General features: G+C 39.8%; 1 protein-coding gene across 1 annotated transcript in view; it reads right to left on the bottom strand.

Moving 5' to 3' along the window:
• The window catches only part of zcchc24 (zinc finger, CCHC domain containing 24), a 49,835-nt gene that overhangs the window by 7,639 nt on the left and 18,658 nt on the right, over positions 1-23,538 (bottom strand). The window contains exon 3 of the mRNA XM_014987274.2: positions 1,913-2,077. Within this exon, the coding sequence (XP_014842760.1) occupies positions 1,913-2,077 (165 nt within the window). The remainder of the gene's footprint in view (positions 1-1,912; positions 2,078-23,538) is intronic.

Below are 23,538 nucleotides of genomic sequence, written 5' to 3'. Positions count from 1 at the left end.
TGGATTTTTCTTTTTTATTTCCCACCTCAAAACACTTATTTATTCCAACTGCTTTAACTAAAGGAAACCCGGTTAGCATGGGTCATTACAAAGAGATACTTCAGACTTCCACTAATGACTCTTCCAGCAAGATCTGGGGCTTTACTACTGCTGTGTCAAAGACGTTAAGTCCCAAAGCAAAACTGGAAAATCTAATGGAGATTTTATGGTGCTCCCACAGTGGTTTCAGGGAACCGTGGTGGACGCTCTTTCCCCTGCTGAACTGCAGTGGAGCAACAGACTCATTCAGACTGAGGAAGTTAACTGGCTACTATTGTCCTATTGAAAACTAGTTGTGTGTGATATAACAGAGGGATGCTGTGAAATCAAGATTCGACAAAGTGTGAAAATATTAGACTTGGGACTCTTCTGATCCTATCTGGTGTTTTTCTTAGATCAGATATCAGGGTGAGGCCACAGATACATAATCCCAAACCAGGAGAGGTTCTGTTTGATGTCGAAATAAAAGGCCACAGCCGCTGACTGAATATCAGAAAGTTGTTTTAGTTTAGATTTTTGAGCTCTCATATTCTGTCTATCAGGGAGAAAATGCGATGTAGAAATGTCAGCACTGTTAGAAAAGTTATGTGTTTTCTAGGATCTGGAACATGTCTGTGTTTCATTCAGGCCATCAATCACTAAAATGCTAAAATGCTAAAAAAAAAAAAAAAAAAAAAATTAAAATGGAAACTTTTTAGGTATTTAGTTGTTGAGCTTTTTGTTCACTTCAAATGCTGCTGTCCTAAAGTAGATACCTGAACGTTTGCTCTAACAAAGCACCACCTATTTCCACAAAAGTCCTTCTTGAAGCTGCAGTTTCCAGCAGAGCCTCCACCTCACAGCTCCTCCAGACTAGCAGCAGCAGTAACTAGCAAATTGGAATTGAGTCTGCTGAGCTCATCATACAAACTACGTCTCAGTTCAACGCTCCTAAGAACGTCATATAGTTCGTATACAAAAGGCTATTAAAAAAATAACACCGCTCCTTTAAAATATTTTGAATACAAAAAAGTTGACACCCAATCAGTTAAAGCTGAAAATTCCTGGCATGGCTTCCAGATACAGTTCAAATCAAAATAACAATTTAAAGTTTATTGATTAAAAAAGAAGAATGTAGTTAGTTTGGCCAATATTCTTAGGGATTGGATAAGGAAGCATTTCACAAAGCTGAATTTTTATTAAACCCAAATTGAAGCTTTGCTTTCAATTGTTTAACCTGTGACACTAGGGGGGAAATCTTTAATTTCCAGCTTCAGTTTTTGCAAACGTTAACAGAGAGCTGGGCCTCTAGCAGTCAGCCTAATTTTATTTCTGGAAGTGGAATTGCAGGAATGTGGAGAAGCATAAATATTAAAAGATGAAGTGTTTGGGATAAATATATCTCCAGCTGGAAAACAGTGGACTCTTTCTTCGCCTCTGCACCAAAATAATCTCTGAGAAACAGTTTTTGGACAGAAAGCAAAACACTGTTTGTGCAGCATGTTAATTGCAGCATGTGTGGTTTGGAAAAAAAAAAACAAAAAAAAAACATGGCTAATATGATTTCATGTTTTCTTCCTGAACATGGCAAGACTTTTTGCCACTTCTTTAGTGGCAGAAATTCCTAAGTGAGGCATTCATAAATGCGTTTTTCTTTGAGTCTTGAGCAGATTAACTGCCTAATTCCAAACATTTATGCGTCAGGAAATGTAATTTGTTTATTCAATGTTTGTACATCAGTGTAGATAAAGAGGTTTTTATTTCCCGTAAGTGAGGCCATCTGGGAAATCCTTGAACCAGAGTCTGAATTCAGTTAACTTCAGCTGAAATGAGCCAGACTCCTTGTGCAACATTTTCCCACTCTGATCAAGTCACGATACGTTGGCTGATGTACCTGTTTGTGTGGATAGACGTTGATGTGGCATTTGATGCATTCCTGTCCCATATTGGCCCAGGAGTTGCCACTCATCCACTTCCTCTTACACTTGGGGCACTTGTACTCGCCGAAACATCTTTTCTTCCCTTGGTAAGGTGTCAGTCCTTCCCCCTTGGGTCTGGCCTGTCACGGGAGAAAAATAAGAATTTCATTCAGCTTTAGATCCTTGATATTATAAAACAACAACAAACAAACAAAAAAAGCAACAGCCCAAAGTTGTTGTTTTCCTGCAGAGGGACATTTTAAAATGCACTTCTGTAGCACACGGGTAACAACTGGGTGTTTCCATCTTTGTTGCACTCATATATCAAACTCCATCACACGCAGAACACTCCTACACACGGTTTTGGCTCGATATGCGGTCATATAAATGACGTTTGCTTCCATTACAGCTGTGTTAAATTATTCCTCTGATTCTCAACAGGGAGATGATTGCGAACAGTCAGTCAGCCATGAAAAAAAACCAAAAAAAAAAACATGGGCCCGAGGACGATATTGTCAAAAGGCGCCGCCCCATGACTTCATGTTGGCAGCTGTATTTGGGCCACTATAATAACATTTGGTAAAGAGAGAATCCCCCCCCCCCCCGTATAGAAGATTGTCGCAAACATACACCACAGATGACATCAACAGCATAAAACACAGGCTGCCAAGATAAACCCGAATGTAAATGTATCTGTTGGTTTGTTAGAGCGTGTCATTATCAATCTGAAATCTCTGCTCGGCTCCATCTCTCTGTCAGATAAGTGGAATCAAGGGAAATTTTCAACGTGCCTTTTTTTTTTTTTTTTTTTGCACGGAGTGAGATCAGATGTGGCAGAGAAAAAAAAAAAAAGAACTATTGATGCACAGCATGCAGGCAGATGATGGCAGCTCTCCAAAAAGTCAGGAAGCTCTTTGGCCTTTCAGTGATATCTAAACTATCTTGACACTCCTGACTCCATGCAAGATCATTTTTGGACATCTTGGATGTGGATGACGAGGGGTGGATGGGAACAAGAAGAAAGATGACAGTCGGAGCAGTGCCTTACGAACGTGAACTCCTTGAGCTTTTCCACATTGTTTTTTCACATTAGAACCACAACCTTCGTTTTATAATTTTATAACACACAATTGATAAGCGAAGGACAATGATATATGATTCTCAACAAATTTTTAAAAAATCTGTAAACATGCATTTTTACTCATTCGCCTGATTTAATTCCTGATTTGCGTATCTACAAACTACTTTACCGCATCAACTACAGGTTGATGCCATCAACTTGCAGATACATGGTAATAAAGTGCAATGCAAAACAATATAAATGTTCATTTGTTCCTGTTAGTGTCAGCCTCATAAATTATTTGACCTGATAGGCCCAAACAAAGACGCCTACGTTCGTTTCCTGGTTGTACCATGAATGCTGTGGTTATTTGCATTCCTACCAGTGGTACTTGTATTTTTCTAAGCAAATTACCCGTGGGAATAATAAACTTTATATTGATCTCCTTTTCTACCCAGTCAGCTCAGGTGGACAAATAAAAGTTGGTATTTTCGCAGCTGTTTATTTTCAGATGATTTGGTTTGCTTGATCAATTCATCAAAAACGCTGAAACCAAGTACAGTTCTCCTTCCACTTCACAATTGCTCACCAGTAAAGAGACGTGAAAACGTTCAAGGCCTAAGAACACTTATGCAAGGCACCGTATTCCTGGCCATTCCTCGCTGCGAGTCGCAGCCTGAGTGTGAGTAATAGAAACTTAAATCAGCAGCATCTGGTGCTTTCCAAACAGACGTCAGCACTCTGCATCGGCACTGGCAGGTCCAGAGTAAGTATGCAGGGCTGGGCTTCCATCTGGCTCTATGGGACCATGACCTCAAGCCCCAACTGTCAGTGTTGCATCTTCAACTGAGAACGCATGCAGCCTGGAAAATCTGACTCCTGCTGGCCTTATCCACAGCGGTCCGCATTCACTCTGCCTGGTGTTGCTCGCCTGATGCAATCAGTGCTATGAGAACGTTTTGCTGGAAACTTTTCCTGCAAATTATCCATCTACTATATGGTCCAAGTATAAACCAGCTGACATTCTAAAAGCCTAAATACGATGATGTAAACACTATGGAGATGTATGGCAGCCCTGAGATTAATACCCAGAGGGTATACTCTTAACCCTTGACATTCCTTTAGAAACCCAAACGCAGAGGATAATTCCAGCCAGAGCTGTTTGTCCTGATGTGAAAGTTAAAATCTCTGATTTTGCAGCCAAGACTGAGCAGAACAGAAACAGAACTCATTCACCTCATGACCATTCCTCATTTTGCTCAAAGCTAGTTTCCAGAATCTGGCCCTTGGCCTCTGGCTGCACATCGCAATCTGCCTTTGCTTTAAGACTTTCAGATTACCTCAGACCTCTCTGGACAACCAAGCTGTGTTGTAGGAAAAAGATGGATGTTACATTTTTAAACCTCTGATCATGTTGTACACATCCTGACTTTTAATGAGTAAGATATTTGACACAGAACATAACATGGTTCACTATGTACAGTACTTTCATTGGGAACTTTTTGTACACAGAATAATTTATTCGCATGCGCTGACAGCTGATGATTTCAGTATTCTTTCCACAATCTACTCGTAATCTACTCCAGCCAAATTTGGTCACTCGGTGTGTTTTTGGTCTAATCGGGGCTCAAAGTATATAATATCACAAAGGTTGAAAATGTTCCGAACCGTTAACAGAACATTTTCATTCTTCAAAAATGAAATGAAATTACAATTGAAACCAGATTTTTACATACACTGAATAAAAGACACAAATACATGTTGTTTTTTTTATTTATGACTGTCGGAAGTTCAGACAAGCAAAACGTTTCCTGTTTTAGCTTAGTTAGAATTACTAAAGTTATTTCTACTTGCTATATGCCAGAAAACACAGCAAGAAAAGATTTAGATTGTAGCTTTTCTTGAATTAAAACACCTACACATCAGGGATGACTGTTTTTATTTTTTATGTATGAATTGGGTTAAACTTCCTTGGCTTTCTTCCACAAACTTCTTATATGTTAATTGACACACTTGAGCTCATTGGAGTCACACCTGTGGATGCAATTTAAGGCCACACCTGAAACACATTGATGTCTTATTTGGCACAATGAGAAGGTCAAAAGAATCAGCCAAGATATAAGGAAGAGGATTGTGCAGCTGCACAAGTCTGATTCATCCTTGTGAAGAACCAGCATCTTCACAAGTTCTTTGGATTTGTTCTGGAGTCAATTTGCAAATGCTGGACCAAAACACATCAATCTCTAGGACACAGAATCCATCTTCTTTCTGAGCTTGTATGAAATTGTTTGAACAGAACCTTAAAGCATTGATGAATTGTTCACAAGGAAGAATCAGGTTTGTGCAGCTGGTCCTCTTCCTGATATCTTGGCTGATACTTTTGACCTTCCCATCATATCAAGCAAGACAGAAATGTGGCCTTAAATTACATCCACAGGAGTTTCTCCAATTAGCTCTAATGTGAAACAAAGTACAGTTTTCTTTCCACTTCATAATCGCTCACCAGTAAAAAGAAGTTTATCAGAAGTTTGTGGAAGGAAACCCAAACTTCTGATATTTACATAACCAAAGTCATACATTTTGAAATACAAGTTATTCCCGATGCTGAACAAAGGAATGTAAACTTCTGACACTGAGAAAAGTTACAAAAAATATTCTAAAATATATTCTCACAGTATTTTCTTCAGACAGGGATTAAAAAAATGTTTGTCTTGTTATTCAGTGTATATAAAAATCTGGTTTCAACTGTATATGTTAGTATTTTATAAACATTTATCTTCTTAATTTACTAAAACACTGAACTACCGAGTACAAATCAAAATCAACCACTAAGCAATTAAATTAGGAATTTCTATTAATATCCTCCATGAAGTTTCAGGAATGTTGTTCAGTTAAATCCTCTCGTAGAAAAGTGTGTTAATCATTTTTTTAAAATTTTATTTCATTTTTTAAATGATCCACTTTTATGTACATTCCCTGTGCAAATTTGGCTTCGCATAGCTGCAAATCACCACGGAGCTCGTTTGGACACTTGGAGTTGTAAATCTCGGCATTGCACTCAAACTGTGGTCAGCTGTTATGGGGCCATTGCAACACTGGCTGTCATGGAGGTCTCAGGCAAAAGCAGCGAGTTTGGGAGCTGAAGTCACCAATTTTGCAGGCCCGGTTGGTGCTGTGCGATCCACCGGACCCCCACAAAACACGTGGGAAACAATGCCACAACAACATCTGGACGGCCGTGTCATAACAGCCGGCACAAACGGAGAGAGCAGAGGAAAACAGATAGGTTTGTTTATACATATAGAGACTTTTGTCATTCTGTTTTTACTTATGCGGTGAAAAGCAGATTAAAACTCTCCGCTGTAAATGTTTTAGTTAGGGTTGATTTCCAGAAAAGCTGAATTTATTAACTGTACACAATGGACTCAGCTCAGTGAGTAATAGGATCAAACTGCGTCATCACACCACACAGCGCTATGGGAGATGAGCCTGCATGGGAAGTCTTTTTTTTTTCTTTTTTTTTTGCACGTTTTCCTTTTGAGTAGTCACTCAATAAAAAGCTTAGAGTAAAACCTAAATGGACATATTTGAGCAATTTGGAGCGTTTTAGTTGTCTGTCAACCAGGAAAACATTGCAAAACAGCTGCTGACTTCTGTGCCAAAAGGCAGCAAGTGGAGTTTGTCACTGCATTTTTTTTTTTTTTTTCTTTTTTAAACAGTGCTTGGTGTTTGTTTAAGTCCCGAGGCTGAAGGCCTGTGAGCTGAAGTAAGATAAGGGCCAGAGAGTGTGTAGAGGACAGAGTGCTCAGAAAAGAAACACGTCCTCGTATCGGACACGAATGCATTCACACTTTGGGTCAGCGAGATGTTAATTGAGGCATGTGCGCATATGTGATGCGTCAAGACGAGCGTGGCCACACACCGACACGGACAAATACTGCTTCCCAGTCCTTTAGAGTGGACACACACAAACCGAACAGATCCCACATCCACAGGTTTTCATACACTCTCGAGGCCCGACTGGAAAGTCTCAGCGCACAGTTTCCGGCAGTACTCCTACTCTGTTTCACCCCACTCCCCCCAGGAGTACACAAGTCGTTCCTTGGCTCGTATCGCAGGATTAATGAGCTCACAGACTGCATTAAATAGAATAAACAGAGCTGAACTTGAAACACTGAAACAAAGAAAAATGGGAGAGAAGGAGGAGACACTCTAGCGAGAGAAACTTCTTTAGGATTTGATGAACACACTTAAAAACCTGCAGAGTGATTGAAAAGGAAAGCGGACAAATTCAACGAGCAACTATAGAAAGACCTTCCAATCAGCCTTTAATATTTGAGGGGGGTCGGGGGGGAAGGTGAAAGAGAGAAAAGAGGAGGAGAAGAAGGAGGAGGAGGAAATCCAAATCCAAAGCAGATGGCCTCCATAGGGGCAGAACACTGAGAGCTGTCGTAAAATTGCTGCTCTGCTTTCAATTAGACCTTACATTTCAGAGACACAGAAACAGAGAGGTGGGGGGATGAAACAGTGTTAACATACCACTGAAGTTCTGGCCACAGCGACACTGGACTGAACCCATTATGTGAAGGAATGCAGTGAGAAAAAAGCAATCTTCAGGAGGGACTGTGCATGTGTCAGACATGCACAAATAGAGTGATATCAGGAATCCAAGGCAGGAGCACTGTTTCTATGTACACCGCTAAATTAGTTGTTCCAGGCAAGACGACACCCAGGTAATAGGGTGAAATTGGTTAAAAAGGCATGCGGTTCATACATTTAATCATAAAATTCCAGTTTTGACATCGTTTTGCCACAAAGCCCATGTAAAAGCTTTCTTTCAGTGAACGTTTTAAGCATATTTCTATCACCGACCACGGACAAAAATGCAACCCTGACCACTGTCTGAGGCTGAAAGGTGGTGTCGAAGTCGAAGCTGATCTCGTATATCAATACGAGTAAGGACCAGCGGACAGACCCCAGACTGCAGACACCTCCCCAAAACCTGAAACCTTAATCCTCTGTCTGCAGGACCGGCTAGCCTTGGTTTAACGTTAAAACCCTCGTCCAAGTCAAAGCCAACAGGAATCATCACCGAGGCTGCTGCTTTCAAGGTTGCGGACAAGATTTCATACTTTCTCAAAATATATTGGACAACACGTGCACCTTTGACAGTGAGGACTTCATATTAAACCCGAGGTCAGACCACAAAAAAAGTATGAGGAGAAAAAGTCTACAGAACGTTTTGTGCAAATGCCTAATCTCATTCGGCATACGAGTAAAACAATTGAGTAAAGTCGTTTATAAAGCAACTAGGGCATCTATAAAAATGATCTAATCTGTAAATATATATTTTTATTGCAGTACAAAGTCACCCCGGTGTATAACAAACATAACAGAACTATTATTAATGCATTTGATAAATAAACGACCATTTCTAGTTACTCTTGGAAAGAGCAGATGCCTTTAAGTAAGACAGGCATGCGTCGATCTTCACAGGTTAGGAAACGGCTACAAGGCCATCGTTTAAAAAGCCTAAAACAACTCGATTGGTGACAAATGAGGCTGGATGAGGACCAGAGTTTATTATTGATTTTCAAAATGTGCTTTGCGGGTATTTGAGAGGGAAGTGTGAGAGTGACATGTCATACTATTTTTTTAAGATAAAGAATGTTGGGTAAGTTGGCATCTGACCTAAAGGAAAGTTTAGGTAAGACTTAGGCTATTCTGCTCACTAGTTTTGAAGCAGTCTCATGGTTTTCAAGCCAAATCTCCTCACCTATGTGACCTTTTTCAGTGCAAACATTTGCACTTGTAATCAATGACAGAACAGATGGCTCGGTCCCTCAGAAGAACTGCAGCTGAGCTGATACAGTCAGCCTATTACCTGTTTGTTTAGTTTTTCCTCAGCCAAGAGTTGCACACCAGTTTTGCACCTGGTCTGTGCTTCGTTATCTACTTGGTGACCTTGTCCGCTATGCTAGTTGCTACCAATACTCTATTGTTTCTTAGTACCAACAGGTGAATGAATATGGAGCTCTAGAGATTTAGTCTCTTTGTTTTTAGCCACACTTTTTCAGATCATCGAACAATTTTTGATTAAATACAAACAACAGTTTTTGAATTATTTTGTTTATTAAAGGCAACAAGCAATCCAAACCAGCATGCAAGTGGAAAAAGTCTCCCACATATCCAATCATAAATTAATTGTAGCGAACCACATCCTTTTGACAGCTGTGTTTGGCTTCATTTCATAGAAATACCAAAACTAGAATCTGTCTGACAACATGAAGTAGGCTAAAAGATATAAAAAGGCAACTCTAAGCTTCACACTGCTGTACATTCCACTTAGCCTCTGTAATTAATTACAATCTCCGTTTTTTCCATTTGCTAATGCTTAAGTCAAGTTAACGATGCGGCACAAAACTCCACACCGTGATGTGATTTTGTTCGACGTGTTAAACTATTCGCACAGTATAAAGTTTTGCGAAAACTGAGACTGTGTCAACCATTCAAAGAGAACGTCTGAGGCTGTTTTACAGACCACAAAGTTAAAAAGCAAGAACATTTTGTTGGGTCATTTAGGGCAAACCAGTCTTGTAGAACGTTTCTTCCCAGAGGGAATAGTTCGGCTGACCACATGAAGGCAACTCACATGTGGAAGAGATATGTATACCTGTCACTGTGAAAACAGGAAAACGTAGTTTGTGGAACCATCACGTTTAATGTGTTGTCTGACATAACAGAGATGACAGGAAAAAAAAAAAAAGATCTGAGGGCGCCTGTCGGCCAGAACTCTGGACCAAGTGGGGGCGTGCAGATGGTCGCAACTTCAAGCACCTCAAAAGAATGGCACTGTCACCACCTCAGCTGTGTCCCACTGCGCACAGGACAAGCATTTTTTATTGCTCATTTCCGCCACTGGGGTAAACAGCTGCAGCTTCATGCCAGAACCTCAGCCAGGTGCATTATGGGAACTGTTTATCAATCCCACCATGCACTGCAAGCTCTAAATACAGCCACTGTTTTCTGGTCATTCGTCTCTCTCTCTCTCTCTGTCTCTCTCTCTCTCTCTCCCCTCCCCTCTTTTTCCCTGAAGTCTTTCTCACCTCCTTCCCTCCCTCTGGTCAGCTCCTTTGCTGGTGCAGCTGTCTCTTTATAATGCCTGTAAGGAAAAGTGGCCGAGGCTGAGAGTGATGTGAGGAACAGGTGCGCCAATTGAGGGATACGTTCGGCCTGAATCAAGCACAATGCACCTCTGTTCGTGAAAATAATCTCATCTGAAGGAGAGGGTGCACAGAGAAGACAGACAATGTACTTAAAGTAACAGGAAAAACAAGTCGGGGTAAATTATAGGGTGCAGAATTTTCCTTTGCAATCAGCTTCAGAACAAAGGCTTGGCTAGTATCTCTTTAAAAGAAACATGCAATCAGATTGGAAAACAAGTATGTTAATTGCAGTCAGATGAAATTAATCCAGGTCTACATTTTGCAACTAATAATTACCTTTAATCGCCCATGACGTCACTGGCAGTTGCACGTGACGCTGGTGTTAATGAGGACAAACCAAACCATATACAGAATCCCCCCCGCCCCCCAACAAAACCCTCTCACCCTTTGGAAACAATTGCAGAGTCATTAAATGAGCCTCGGTTTGTTTTTCAAGCGTTCACGATAGAGCTGCCTCAGTCCAAGTTGCCTTTGAACTGCTGGGCCGCTCCCCAGTGTTCTGCTGAGCTCCAGTCACCGGCTCGCATCTGGAAACCATCAGTGTAAACAAAGGAGCAGCGAAGGAGCTCAGGCCACGCTCTGACTCTCCACATCCCCCAGGACATCACTCAGAGAGCAGCCCAGGAATGCCAAAACGGCCCTCAACTTGTGTGTATTGCATTTCCATGTGCCCGTGAGTGGGAAAAGTGCGCCTGTGTCTGGTCTTGTGTCCTCATCTCAGAGTTTGTATTGAGCTTGGCTGAAGTTCAGAAACAGATAGGCTGACAGATAGCGAGGACAGGGTTCACTTCACAATGTTAGCTTTCAGCCTTTTTGCGTTGGGTTTTTGTTTGGTTTGCTCATTAAGCGTGGTATTTCTGATAAGGCTTCTAATTGCTTTAATGTGGTTTCAGTTAGCGTGCTAGCCCTGGCTCTGTGATGTATGCTACAGGGGCAGAAACTTGGACAAGAGGTTGAACCTGAGAACTTGTTCTCCTCTGCGAAACATCAAAAGGATCAAAGGATCAATCAAGTCTGATTCTTTTCTAAGATATCACAGGAAATATTTCCAGAGATTTAGTAACTCCATATCTATTAATCATGTGGTTTGGTTGCTTTTGCTTCAGCCTAAATTTCCAACATGTTGCTTGTAGAGGCTGAACCTCTTTGATGCTTGTGTGCGCTGTGCACAGACTTCACCACACAGCCCAGATAAGCAGGCTTATCTTCCTTAACTGTCTCTAAATATAAACTATAGAATCGCACATAATTTGCTGCACACCACCTCAATCGCTTACTAATAGCTGCACCACCAAGCACACAGCGAAGCCTGCAAGTTATTTTGCAGACACAGAACATGGAGTGTGGTTCCAAGTCTGCTCAAGCTTCACAAAGCATAGAAGTCATAATACGTCACAGGTTTCTGTCAAACTCATAAAATGAAATGACAGCAAATGGCGATAATTCAACAATGTGGCCTTACCTATTATTGTCTTTTTTAAATGTGTCTAATAAACCTCACCAGACACAATGGAACCAGTCATTATGTTCCATGTGGTGCAAAAGGGGACCTTTTGCACCAGAGGGCAAGTCAACCCGCTCAACTTATTTTTAGGGCACGCTCATTTGAAGCTCACCCAGCAGCCATGTCAAAAAATGCAGCTTTGAGACTAGATGCTAATATTTGAGTTTCAAGGCAATAGCTTATAAAATAGGAGGACAACTCTTAGTTTTCACCATGTTCAACTAACTGGGAACTCTAACAAAACTAGTTATGTGCCAAATTATTGACAAGTCAGGGAGGACACATGCTAACATTAGCCTAGCATCTCAGGAAGTTCAAAGATCCTGATGAGTAAAATGCACTTTTACTAAAAAAAACTTTTCAAAACTGACTGCGCAGAGCGAGATAGTCCTTTTGAAATCAATTGTAGACCTATGACTGTTTTAGCTAAGGTGATGGAACATTTTGGCAGATTTAATTTTATGTTCAAGCATAAAAGACACCCAAGACGCTCCAGGTAGACAAATAACAGCCTCTGGTTATCTTTAATCTTACCTCAATTGTTTGAGGTAAGATTGTTTGAGGTAAGTCTCACTTAAGGCCTATGAATAACTGTCTGGAATGGCTTAAGATATTAAATAACAACAGATGAAAGACTTAAATTAATCACTAACATATCTGAACAGAAAGGTCTACACACATACGACATGAACAGCTTCTCTCCAAAATATGTTTATCTATAAGAAAATAATTCAACCTTCCAGTTAAAATACTTTAAGCAACAAACCCTCTAAGCTAGTAACACTCAGTAAAACTTCAAAGTAAAAATGAAAAAAAAAAAAAAAAAAAAAAAAAAAAAAAAATATATATATATATATATATATATATATATATATATATATATATATATATATATATATATATATATAACAATAATTAAACTATAACCAATGATTCTTTCATATATTGTAGTTGCATTAAAAGGGTCATAAAGCCTAAGAAGAGAAAGACCAGTTCTCTCATTCGTCAGATTTGAGCAATCATAGCTAACAATTACAACTTGCAGTGTCTCTTTAATATAAAGCATCTTTAAAGAGATATCACCTGAAACGGGATGTTTGACACAAAGTGAAAAGAAAGCTGCCAGAATCTCGCTGTGAGAATCTGCACATCTATGAAAAGAGGTTTGATTTTCTTCTAGACTAAAATACATGTGTAAATTTGCACCAAGCATCATATTCTGTCGATGAATACCAACATGGTGAACCTTTAGCTTATATGTTTACGCTGAAGATTGTATACATACTTGCAGAAATATTATTATTGTTTATCCTTTTCAGCAATGAATATAATCAACCTGTAAATGTCCATTATAGTTTAGTCCCACTAAATAAACCAGTTTTAACGTCCAGCAAGGTGAGCATACATGGTTTGAAAAGATGACAGAAACATTCACATATGCTGCCTGTAAATGTTCAGGCTCTAATAATAAAGAAGCCAGAATATGATACATAAATACGCAAGCAGACAGACACTCATTATATTTTCTAATATTAGTCATCAGATGGAATGACCTCTCACTAAATACGACTTCCCCTCTAAGTTTTTCATCACGGTTGTCATCTACTCAGAGAGCTCTCCTCTGCACCTGCTCTGAACTCATGTGGGTCACTGTGGGCTATTCTTAAAAAACTGGTTTCATATTCTAAAAGCTCTTTATTCCAGCTATTCTTATATATGTTGCCATTTATTACTCTAAAAAAGGCAGTAGAACCCACCTGTTCTCAGATCTCAAAATGCAAAATGAGGTGATTTTTATTTGTAATCTCCATCAGGTACCATTTTGATTGAACCAAAATGGTGCATTGGGATAAAAAAAAAGTGATAAATGTGGTATGTGGGGAAAAAAACTTAGAACAATCTTGGTATGTAATCAAATCCACAGCTATTTCAAAACTGCATTCTTACAGAGCAACATTTCCTAAAAGCCTCAAAAACCCAAATGGATGTGTCTAAACAGAGCGGTGAGAATCCAGCAGCTAAGTCTGCATATGATTGATTACTTTTATGCGAGCAGTGGCATTCAGGATCTCCTTAATGTGCTTCTGGGTTTAACCTCTGTGAGCACATGTTTTCGTAGATGTGTGTTTTATCTCACTTTGACGTGAAGGGGAGGACGATTATATTAGCCATTGCTGAAAGACCATTTCCAGAGCGATGGAAATGGCAAAACACAGTTTCTTCTAGTAAATGGTCCTGACTGGCAGAAGCTCACAGTGAAAATCTGCACATCAAAGTCCTGCCTTGTGCGTTTGCGCTGCAGGAGACTGATCCTAGGCCACAGTACACACACGCACACACACACCCACACACACAATCTTAAACCTGAATAAGGATCTCCTTTTAGGAATTTTTTTCAGACTGCAGAGATTATGTAACAGTAATGAGAGAATCATTACTGTTTAGTCTGTCCTTTGACATGCAGATATATCACCCAGGAAAAACAGCTAAATCAAGACGAGCTGTAGCAAAGACGAAAACATCTCGCTGCTTCCAATTATCCGGATAGATTGGGACATGTTGCTCAAAAAATACACAAAAATTTCATGTTGGTTTATTTTGCTAATGGCATCAATCCCAATAGAGAAGTTTCATTTGTTGTAGGAAAATACCCCCCCCAAAAATGACAATAATTGCAAGTTCTTGGAAATATATTAAAAGCCTTTACACATTTTATCACATCACAAGAAATTTAAATGTATTTTGTAGGAGTTTTAGGTGACAAACCAACACTTATGACGATACAGTGGAAGGAAACAACACATTCTGTTTATACGTATCACAAATAAATATCTAAAATCAGTGGCGTGCATACAGGATAACACTTTGTAGAACCACCTTAACCTGGCTTGGATGGGCTTTGTTGAATGCTACACAAGATTTTGCTGTTGTTACTCTTCTACAAAGGCCAGATTTGTGGAATGTATTAGTATTTTTTTCTGTCAACAGATTGTCTCATTTGAGCTTTGGGTACATGCATTTCCTGCAGTTAGCATGGACCTTTTGGCTGCTTCTCTGATTAATGCTCTCCCTGTAAGCTTAGGTGCACGGCCATGTCTTGGGAGTTTTGTTGTTGTGCCATACTCTGTCTGTTTTCATATGACGGGCTGAACAGTGTGTCAAAGTGCTTCAATATTTGTCAAATGGTTTCATAACCTTAAACCTGCTTTCCAGGTTATAAAACCTTAAAGACACCAGACGGGTGTTGCTTGGTCTTTACGATTTTATTTGTTGACTTATGTTTTCTAACAAACCTCTGAGGCCTTCACAGAACAGTTGGATTTATGCTGAAATTAAATTACGCAGAGGCGGTGTCTATTTAGTTATTGGGACATTTCTTGAGGCATTTGGTTGCTCTTTATTTGATTTAGTTGTGTTAGAGAAATTTGGAAGAGTTCCATCAGTTAAATTCAACACTTTGAAAGTGTCTATATTGGTCCACTCTGGATGGTGTAGAAGTTGCACTTTTGAAAGTGTCAGTCTGGTAAGGTTTTTAGCAACCATGAGTCAACAATGGGGCACCCTACTATATATGCTACCGGTGTATCCAACACAGTTTTCAACAGGAGAGGGCTCTCCTTTCCAGTTCTTATCAGATGTTATAAAGAAAATTTGGATCCCTGAAGGCATGTTCTACCTCCCATGTGGGCCCCCTGTAGGTCCAGGCCGGGGGCCTGTTGCAACCCCTATCCTATCTGTTGCTCCTTCCCAGATGTGTTGTCACAAATATGTTACAATTGTGGGAGGAACTGTCTGATGTTGATTTCTAAATCAACACCAGACTGAGTGTTGATATAGACTGTGGGAGTTAATTTAGAAATCACCATTGGACTGGATTGCTTTTTGTTTAACTCTTTGGAACTCTTTAACACTTTAACACTCATGCTGTTGAATTAACACTGTATTTTTGACGTACAACACTTGCACTGGAAATCTGACACTACCGAATTTGCTGTGTGAGACCAAATGATGCACACTGCTGTTTTCAGATTTTTATTTGTAAAACATTTTATGAAAACCCCCAAAAACCCACAATTATGTTCTACTTTGTGTTGGCTTGTCACAAATCTTCTTCCTACCCCATTTTGAGCATGATATGTTAACTGAAACAAAAAACCTGTATTTTCTCTTCTTTTTTATGCACTTCTTGTTACTGTGCACTATTTTATTTTTATATTTGTATCATGTTCGAATAAATTTCATTTCATTTCATTTCAAATCAAAATTCCCAGTAAAACACACCCGGGTTTCTGGATGTAACATGACAAAACAGTAAAATACAGGGAAAAGAGCAATACATCTTTTGAGTTGCAGCTTTTAAACAAAGCTCTGGAAGCTAACCATCCAATATGATGATCTGTTGATGTAGATTAAACCAAATCTCCATTAAGTCCCTTTTATTAACTTTATTCCACACAAATGAAATGTCATGACCTGTAATTTTAGCTTGTTTTCATAAACTGGAGGTGGACGGTTTTTTGTTGTTGTTTTTTTTTTTAGAATGAATTTGCTGCAAGCAGGTACAGGAAATACACTTATTTGATTTTAATTTACGGTAATACTGCGGGTTCATTTACTTACAAGATCCCCCACCCCACACCCAGCTCCACTGATTCCTCTGCCCCCAAAGGACAGCTGTTAATCTAAACTACAGACCTGCCATACAATGCAAAAACACCATACGCACCATATAAATCTGTGTTTTTCTCTTCAGTAACACACCACTGTTGCTGCTGTCCAAGGCAGCTGCAGAGACATATCATCAGGTCAAAATCGTTTTGCCAAAAGCAAATTCCCAGATTCCTAGATTTCCACAACGCAGCTTCCCTAATCGGCCACGGATCTCAGTGTGATGTTCTTGGATGACGGATGGATACTCCTGAGAGTCGAGCGTGTGGGTGTTTAGATTCATAACAAAGACACCCTCTTCTTTCAAAACCTGATGTTTTTCACTGGATCGTTTTTCATACTTCCCGCCATATTCATAAAGAACACAAACACAGAGCAGCACAGAGGTGCGCTTGAATCAACACGCACCGGCTTGACACAGAAGTCGTTGTAGTCTACGCTTGTCCTGCTCCCACACTTAACGCATTTACTTGGTGTTGAGGGCCAGTGCAAAGTGGAGATGTAAGGATCGGGTAGGGGTTTCCCCTTTGCCCTCTCTCGGCCTTGGACTGAGCCACAGTCCCGCTGGTCCCAGCAAGCTGTGCTCCTGCTCTGCAGGGTTATGTTTCCAGTCCAGTGAATGACAAGGCCAGGTTGGGCAGACAAGCTGGGACATACAGAGGTGCACAAAACATTGTCACAGGAAATGAGTATTTTTGCTGTCCGGTTTAAACGTAACTTGCAGGAGGAGATCTGCAGTAATTCTGATGTGGGTGAGTCTGAGTGTCACCTTTCTGAAAGTTACTTTACCAGATCCGCTCTGCATGTGTGTTGCTAATCTGAGTGTCACTCATACTGAATTCTATATTGGACCTATGGCCCTATATGGTTTCTCAATGGCAAGCCCAGCACAAGCGCCTTCTCTGTTTAACTCCTCAAAAATAAAACATCTTGACAGTCGGAGTTATTTGCAGTGATGATGGTCCTCTGCCTGATGTGACACAATGAAACAGAAAACACAGCTGATAATACAGATCCCCTGCATCCGCGATAAGCCTTATCTGTTTGCAGAAGGGCCTCGGCTTGCTCTCGGGCTCCGGTCTGTGGTAACCTGACAGAGTGAGTGCTTGGGAAGAGACAGACGCCTTCGCTGCAACTGGAAGGAAGATCAGGGGTCAAACTTGGAAAACATTCCCATGGAGCACCTCCCCCCACCAGCCCTTATCCCTGCCAGGAACGTCTCAACAGGGAAGTGCACACAGAGACAGAGAAAGTGTCTCAATAAAACACTCGTTATTTAGACGCAAATTGTCTTTTTTTTATTTTCTTCAATGAGTAAAGCCCTGCGATTAAAGTTGGGTGACAGAACGTGGTTACAGAACAAAGACGCAAACAAAAAAGAAGTAACTAAAGTATAACTAAGAAACTGCATTCAAACCTTTTATGTATTCATAGCGAAAACATTGACTGTAGATTGTTTTACTTCAGCAACTTGGTTTTAAAATCAGTGACGAGATTGTGCATATCCATTTATTCTACCTTACACATGTTGGAAATGAAAAAAAAGCAAATGATTTTCTGATCAGGGAGCGCACTATATGCAAGTGCTTCTGGGTTGCATAGACAGCAACGCTAAAAAACAAGAAGCTTAGCTATTTTCAGTAGCATTTAAGAGAAACAGCAAGTTTACCCCATGGTCTCCTTTTAAAACATGTTTGGAAATGTTTGGAAATCTCTAAGTCGAGATAACGATCGACATTAACCAAATGATAAACAGGGAGATTGCTGTTTCAAAGGTGCTAGCTGCACACATTGCTAACATAAACTGCAAGAGACAGTTAATAATGAGAACTCTGTAATCCAATTGTCTTTATTTTAAAGTAGCAGTAAAACCGTGTTTTAAAGGGAGTTCTCTTTCTCTCTCACTCACATGCACACAGTGTGTCCTCACCTTTCAACTAATAAAAATAATTAGCAACAGCCTATAGCAGTGAGCTAGACAACTAACATTTTAAATGCTGCTCTTCTATCCTTTGACTCTTAAAAGGAAATCTGCCACAAAAGTTCGACTGGTCCAAGCCTGCTCATTGGTGACCCTAATTTTGCATTCTGTCCCACAGAGACAGGATCTTGCACACTTTTATCAGACAGATATTACTTTGAGTCCAGGTGCTACAATGGACTGAAAGTACATTTAAGTAAAAAATTCGAGGGATACAAAATATTAAGAAATCCAAGAAAGGCAAAAGTAACCAAGCCAAGTCAAATTACATATTATAACAAAATGGTAAGTATTGGTAAATATTTCCAGCTGACAAACCAACAGAGACAAGAATGATCTCCTTGACGGGTTCAGAGAGATCCTGCTAAGGATCTATTTACTGCATTTGGTTCAGAGGTGTTGGGTCCAGGGAAACCTCTTCAACATGCAGGATCTTCCTAAACAGCTAACTTATCATTTCAGATTTAAAAAAATGAAACATTTGTTGTCTGCCTGCTCCCATTTTCTTATGTATCATGGAGAAAGTAGAAGTATAACGGGGTATTATCTAAATAGCAATGACATGTAAAAGGAGTAAAGTTTCTTTGTAACCTTAAAAAGGTGGATGTCAACACATAGTGGGAAAATGTGCAACAAATCATAAGAAGCCTCAATCTCCTACATATAGAGCAGAAGACAATACAGGACCAAAACAGAGACGTTTGCTGTTGAAATTCTTCTTTTTCCCCCCCTCACCCCCCCCCTGCTAGGATGTAAAACCTTTACCATACTTGAGTGGTGTGCCAGACTTGAGTCTGGCACACCACTGCAATGCTGAGAGGGCCCTGCTGGGGGAACAATACAGCCCTGCCTTCCTGACCTCTCGGTCTAGCATATCCTACACACACACAATGACTGCCTTAATTACCAGACTCCATTCCCACCACTAGGTCTTTCCCCAGTGGTGGCCATTCATAACCACAGCCTCTCCCTGAGGTGCCCATTCAAGCGCAACACAAAGCCAGCAGTGTCAGTCCCTGATCTCTTGACACCAGCTCCTGTCCAGGGAGCCAACGCTCGCAGCTTCAGCCTCGTCGCAAAGGAAGCTGTTGTCTCCGTTTGACAAAAATCAAAGGTGCTGCAGTGGCTCATTAGTTTAAACAAGTTCCAACAAACCAGTTGGGATGATAAGGGAAATCACTTGTTCAGTGTTTGGGTCATTCAGAAATCCCACCTATCTCACTCTTATCCTGAATTTGAAGTGGAGAGGCACTTTTTTTTTTCTCTCACTTTTTTTCCTACTTTAGCCTATCATTATTCACAAACAAATAGACGAAGCAATAAAGTTATTTAAAACATTAAGGTACTTCACTGCACAAATAAGAAAACATAGATAAATAGAATAACCTCATAACATTTAAAAAGAAAATTTTCCTGTAACTGACAAATACATCAAACTCTAGTGAGAAATAGTGAAACTCTGACCTTTGAACTCCCAGCCTACCCAACACCTTCAGTAAAAAGCAGCCCCGTCGTATGCGAGTTCAAGTTCAAGTCAACTCCATGCCATAATGACCCCTGTTACACCGCAGCAGTGTTAAAACCCCAGGCTGAAATGTTATTGCTTCACAATAAATGCTGTTGTCGCCATATATTCTCCACCGCAGGTCGTAGGTAAAGTAAAATTGTTTCCAGCAGGAACACGAAAGTAGACTTTTAAGGCGCTTTTGTGTTGTGGTTAACTAAAGAAAGTGCCGGAATGCTAAAAAAAAACCTTACATTCTAAAATGAGAGCTGACCTGGTTTGCTTCATGCTGAAATCAACAAATTACATAAGGTAATGTGAACCCCCCAAACACGCTGCTGTTTATTTGCTTTGTATTTATACGAGCTTCAGTTTTACAGAGTTGGCATAACGGTGTGTCTGAATAAAAATATTCTTCAACAAAGTTTTACATAACACACTATACACAAACAAGGCTAATGAAGCAGTCTCACAGAATATCATTATTCTAAGGGGATTTTTTTAGAAACTGATTTATCAGAAGAATTCTTTTATTTAAAAAACTGACCAGAAGCATCTGAGCATCCCAAAGCAATGCCCAGCAGGTAAACCCACAAAGCAATTTGCCTCATGCTGAACACCATTTAATTCACAAAATCCAAATATACATAAATCTGCTTTTTAAAACTGTACGTACCAATCAAATACCCTACGTGCCGACCCAGTTCCTCTGCATTCAAATGCAGAATCATGCATGCATTTGAAAAAAATCCACCAAAACCCATGCATATTTATGTAAATCAGAGCTGAAATCGTGGCATTTTCAAACACTGGTGCAGTTTAGGACACGCAGATTGTGAGGAATGTTTACAATCAACTGAATGCAGGCGGTTCATTTTACCCACAAGGAGAAAATAAAACAAAAATAGAATACAGCAGAAAGTGTAATTCATCCTTCATTTTCTACTGTGTGCTTCTGCTTAAAGTCTTTCTTACAGAGAACCCAGAGAAAATGAGAATTGCTGAAGCTTTGCCTACCTGTATGGCATATAGAGTAATTTAATGCTGCCCCTCCACCACCTGTTGCTCACCAGCACCAGGGCATAGCAGACTACTAAGTCAGTAGACATGTAGAAACTCACGACGTTCCACACTCTTATTCAGGTGCCTTTTGTGTTTAAAGTAATAACCATTAGATCACTTTATACATTTTTGTATTGAATCTTTGTATGTTCCATGATACCAAAGTATTTTTACATATAATAATCATATCATGAGAATTTTATACCAGTTGTCCACAGTGATGTATAAGCGCTGTGTTTTGCTTTTAGATCCTAACATTATGTCATAAATTGTTACAATGAGTATTAGTTTAAAACACATGTAATAATTGTTCAAGCTGTTAAAAATGTTAAACTTCACTTGGAAAAAATCTGCTACTCTATGAATCATTCCAGTGTCTTTTGCAGTCTGTAGCAGTGCACTGATAAAATCCACATGGCCTATCGATTTGAAAGTACCATCCGGATCTGTCTGTAGACTAAGAATAGAATATGTTTCTATGCTTTTGTCATTTCTGTACCTGCTATGTTTTGTGATTTTTTTAAAATTTTTTTATTTTTTACATAAAGTCGTTTTTAGATCGAGAAGCGAGCAACACTGCAACCTGGCATAAAAAAGGAGGCATCACAGTTCCTCAAATCTGCTGGACCTTACAAGAGTGCATCAGTATGTAATTAAAGCCATCTGCTCTGCGAGGGGAGAGGCTGAGCATTAAACGTATCCCGTACTCCTATCTTTGTAAATTATAGCCTACATTTTCTTTTTTTGATGGTCAACTAGACTTTATTTAGTAGATGCCATTTTGTTTTTGTCCTTTAACAAGAGTTGTGGTTTTAAATCAACGTATCAACGTTTTCCACATCCAGTTGTAACTTTACCTGACTTCAGTTGCTGTAGCAGCACGGCGCCTCCCAGAAACGGGGTTTTCAGTGTCACGGTTAACAAAACAGGAAATGGTGCGATTGTTGTCTCAGCAAAAATTGAGAGGAAGAATGGGATTTCTGTCCAGAACACAAACCAGCTGGCAGGAAACAACACGTTTATCATTCTTTTAACTTTGATTTCCTTTCAGGGGAAGTGCCCTCACTACCCTGTCACTGTCTCCTGCTGCCTCCCAGATTCAGTGCCATTCTCAAGACTGTGCTGTGAAAACCTGCCACATGCAAACACAACAACCCTGAGTGGCGTGACAGGGACCCGTCTAAAGTGCCTGCTAGTCATAGCAAATAATCACAACCACGTCAGAACTTTCTCTATAGAGTGATGAGGACCGCGGAGGTGACATGTGAAACCTTCTCTCCTGACAAATGTTGAAGTGTGACTGTGCTGGTGAAAAATGGATTAGCAAGCCACAAGAGGCAAACAGCAGGGAGAACATAGAAGAAATAGAAATACGAAATTGTGCTTTTTCTGGTGAGAGCTGGTTTAACAGACACGCTACAGAAAGCTAATGGAAAAATGTAGATCTATGCTCTTTCCACTCACACAGGAAATATCTAAAGCTACGTCTAGGCCACATAATCCCTGGAACTACAGCAAAATCAGCAGAAGGCTGAGTATCAAAGAGAGAGCTACCAAGACTGTTAATAAATTCAGTTGCATGTGTCCAGACCGAGAACTAACACATCTTGAGCCGCAGATTTAAGGTAGAGCTGTTCTCAATGTGAGACAGAAGCTACACGTCTCTATAGGAGCTCACAGCTTCTGCATCTGGATAAACTGCAATTAAATGTTGGCTACTGTAATGTTGCTTTAATCATTGTACCAATTTTTCTTTAATAACTCTGAGGGGCCCTTTTTAGGATCCAAATCAACGTTTAACAAGCATATTTAGAAAGCAATTCGACCCACAGACAATGCGATTGTCAAACTCAATCCAACCTACTCTGTGTTAACCACATTTATTATGGAAGGCGTTAAAGACAAATCAATGGATAATTAAAGCCCTACCTTTAAGTTTGTTTATATTATTTACAGCAAGAGCAAAAACGATATGATTCTTAAACATCTGCACTGCTTTCAATATGCAGATTCATTTAAATATTTACAATATTTTCAGCTACTTCAAGGCTATTTATAACCTCTGGAACAGCAGAAGCACTACACTGTGTATAAAAGAACAAACCAGCAATCCAGTTAAGGCATTTATTTGCAGGATTTTAGTGCAAGGATTGATAACCTCAAGCAGAGACATTCTGATTATTAGCTACAAGTTAATATAAAAAGCTGTCACCCATCCATTTCCTCAAACTGTAGTAAATGTTGCTTCAGTGATTGTGTGTATTGTCTTTTCATATCTCCATCATGATACAATTTATCATTACAATCAAAACAAATCTGGTTTATCGTGACAATGACTGATCATTTCTTGATCGATCCTCAAACCTCAAAACAGCGAAGTTGGTTGGGATTGGTGCGTTTGCTATTTGGACAATCCTTTTTTTTTTCAATTTTGGTTTCATAAGCGAACATGAAATCACTAAATTTGAAAACACAATTCAATGCAACGATTATGCATGGTACAATAAAAGGCAGCTATCGTTGTAGTAATTTTTTTTACCCACATCCATAGTTTGAACCCACACACACATATCTTGAATTCTTACTGTCGTATTTT

Source organism: Poecilia mexicana, unplaced genomic scaffold, assembly GCF_051168715.1.
Source record: "Poecilia mexicana isolate PSO_F unplaced genomic scaffold, ASM5116871v1 scaffold_15, whole genome shotgun sequence".
Classification (NCBI taxonomy): Eukaryota; Metazoa; Chordata; class Actinopteri; order Cyprinodontiformes; family Poeciliidae; genus Poecilia; species Poecilia mexicana.
This window is presented reverse-complemented; position numbering and strand designations above follow the sequence as displayed.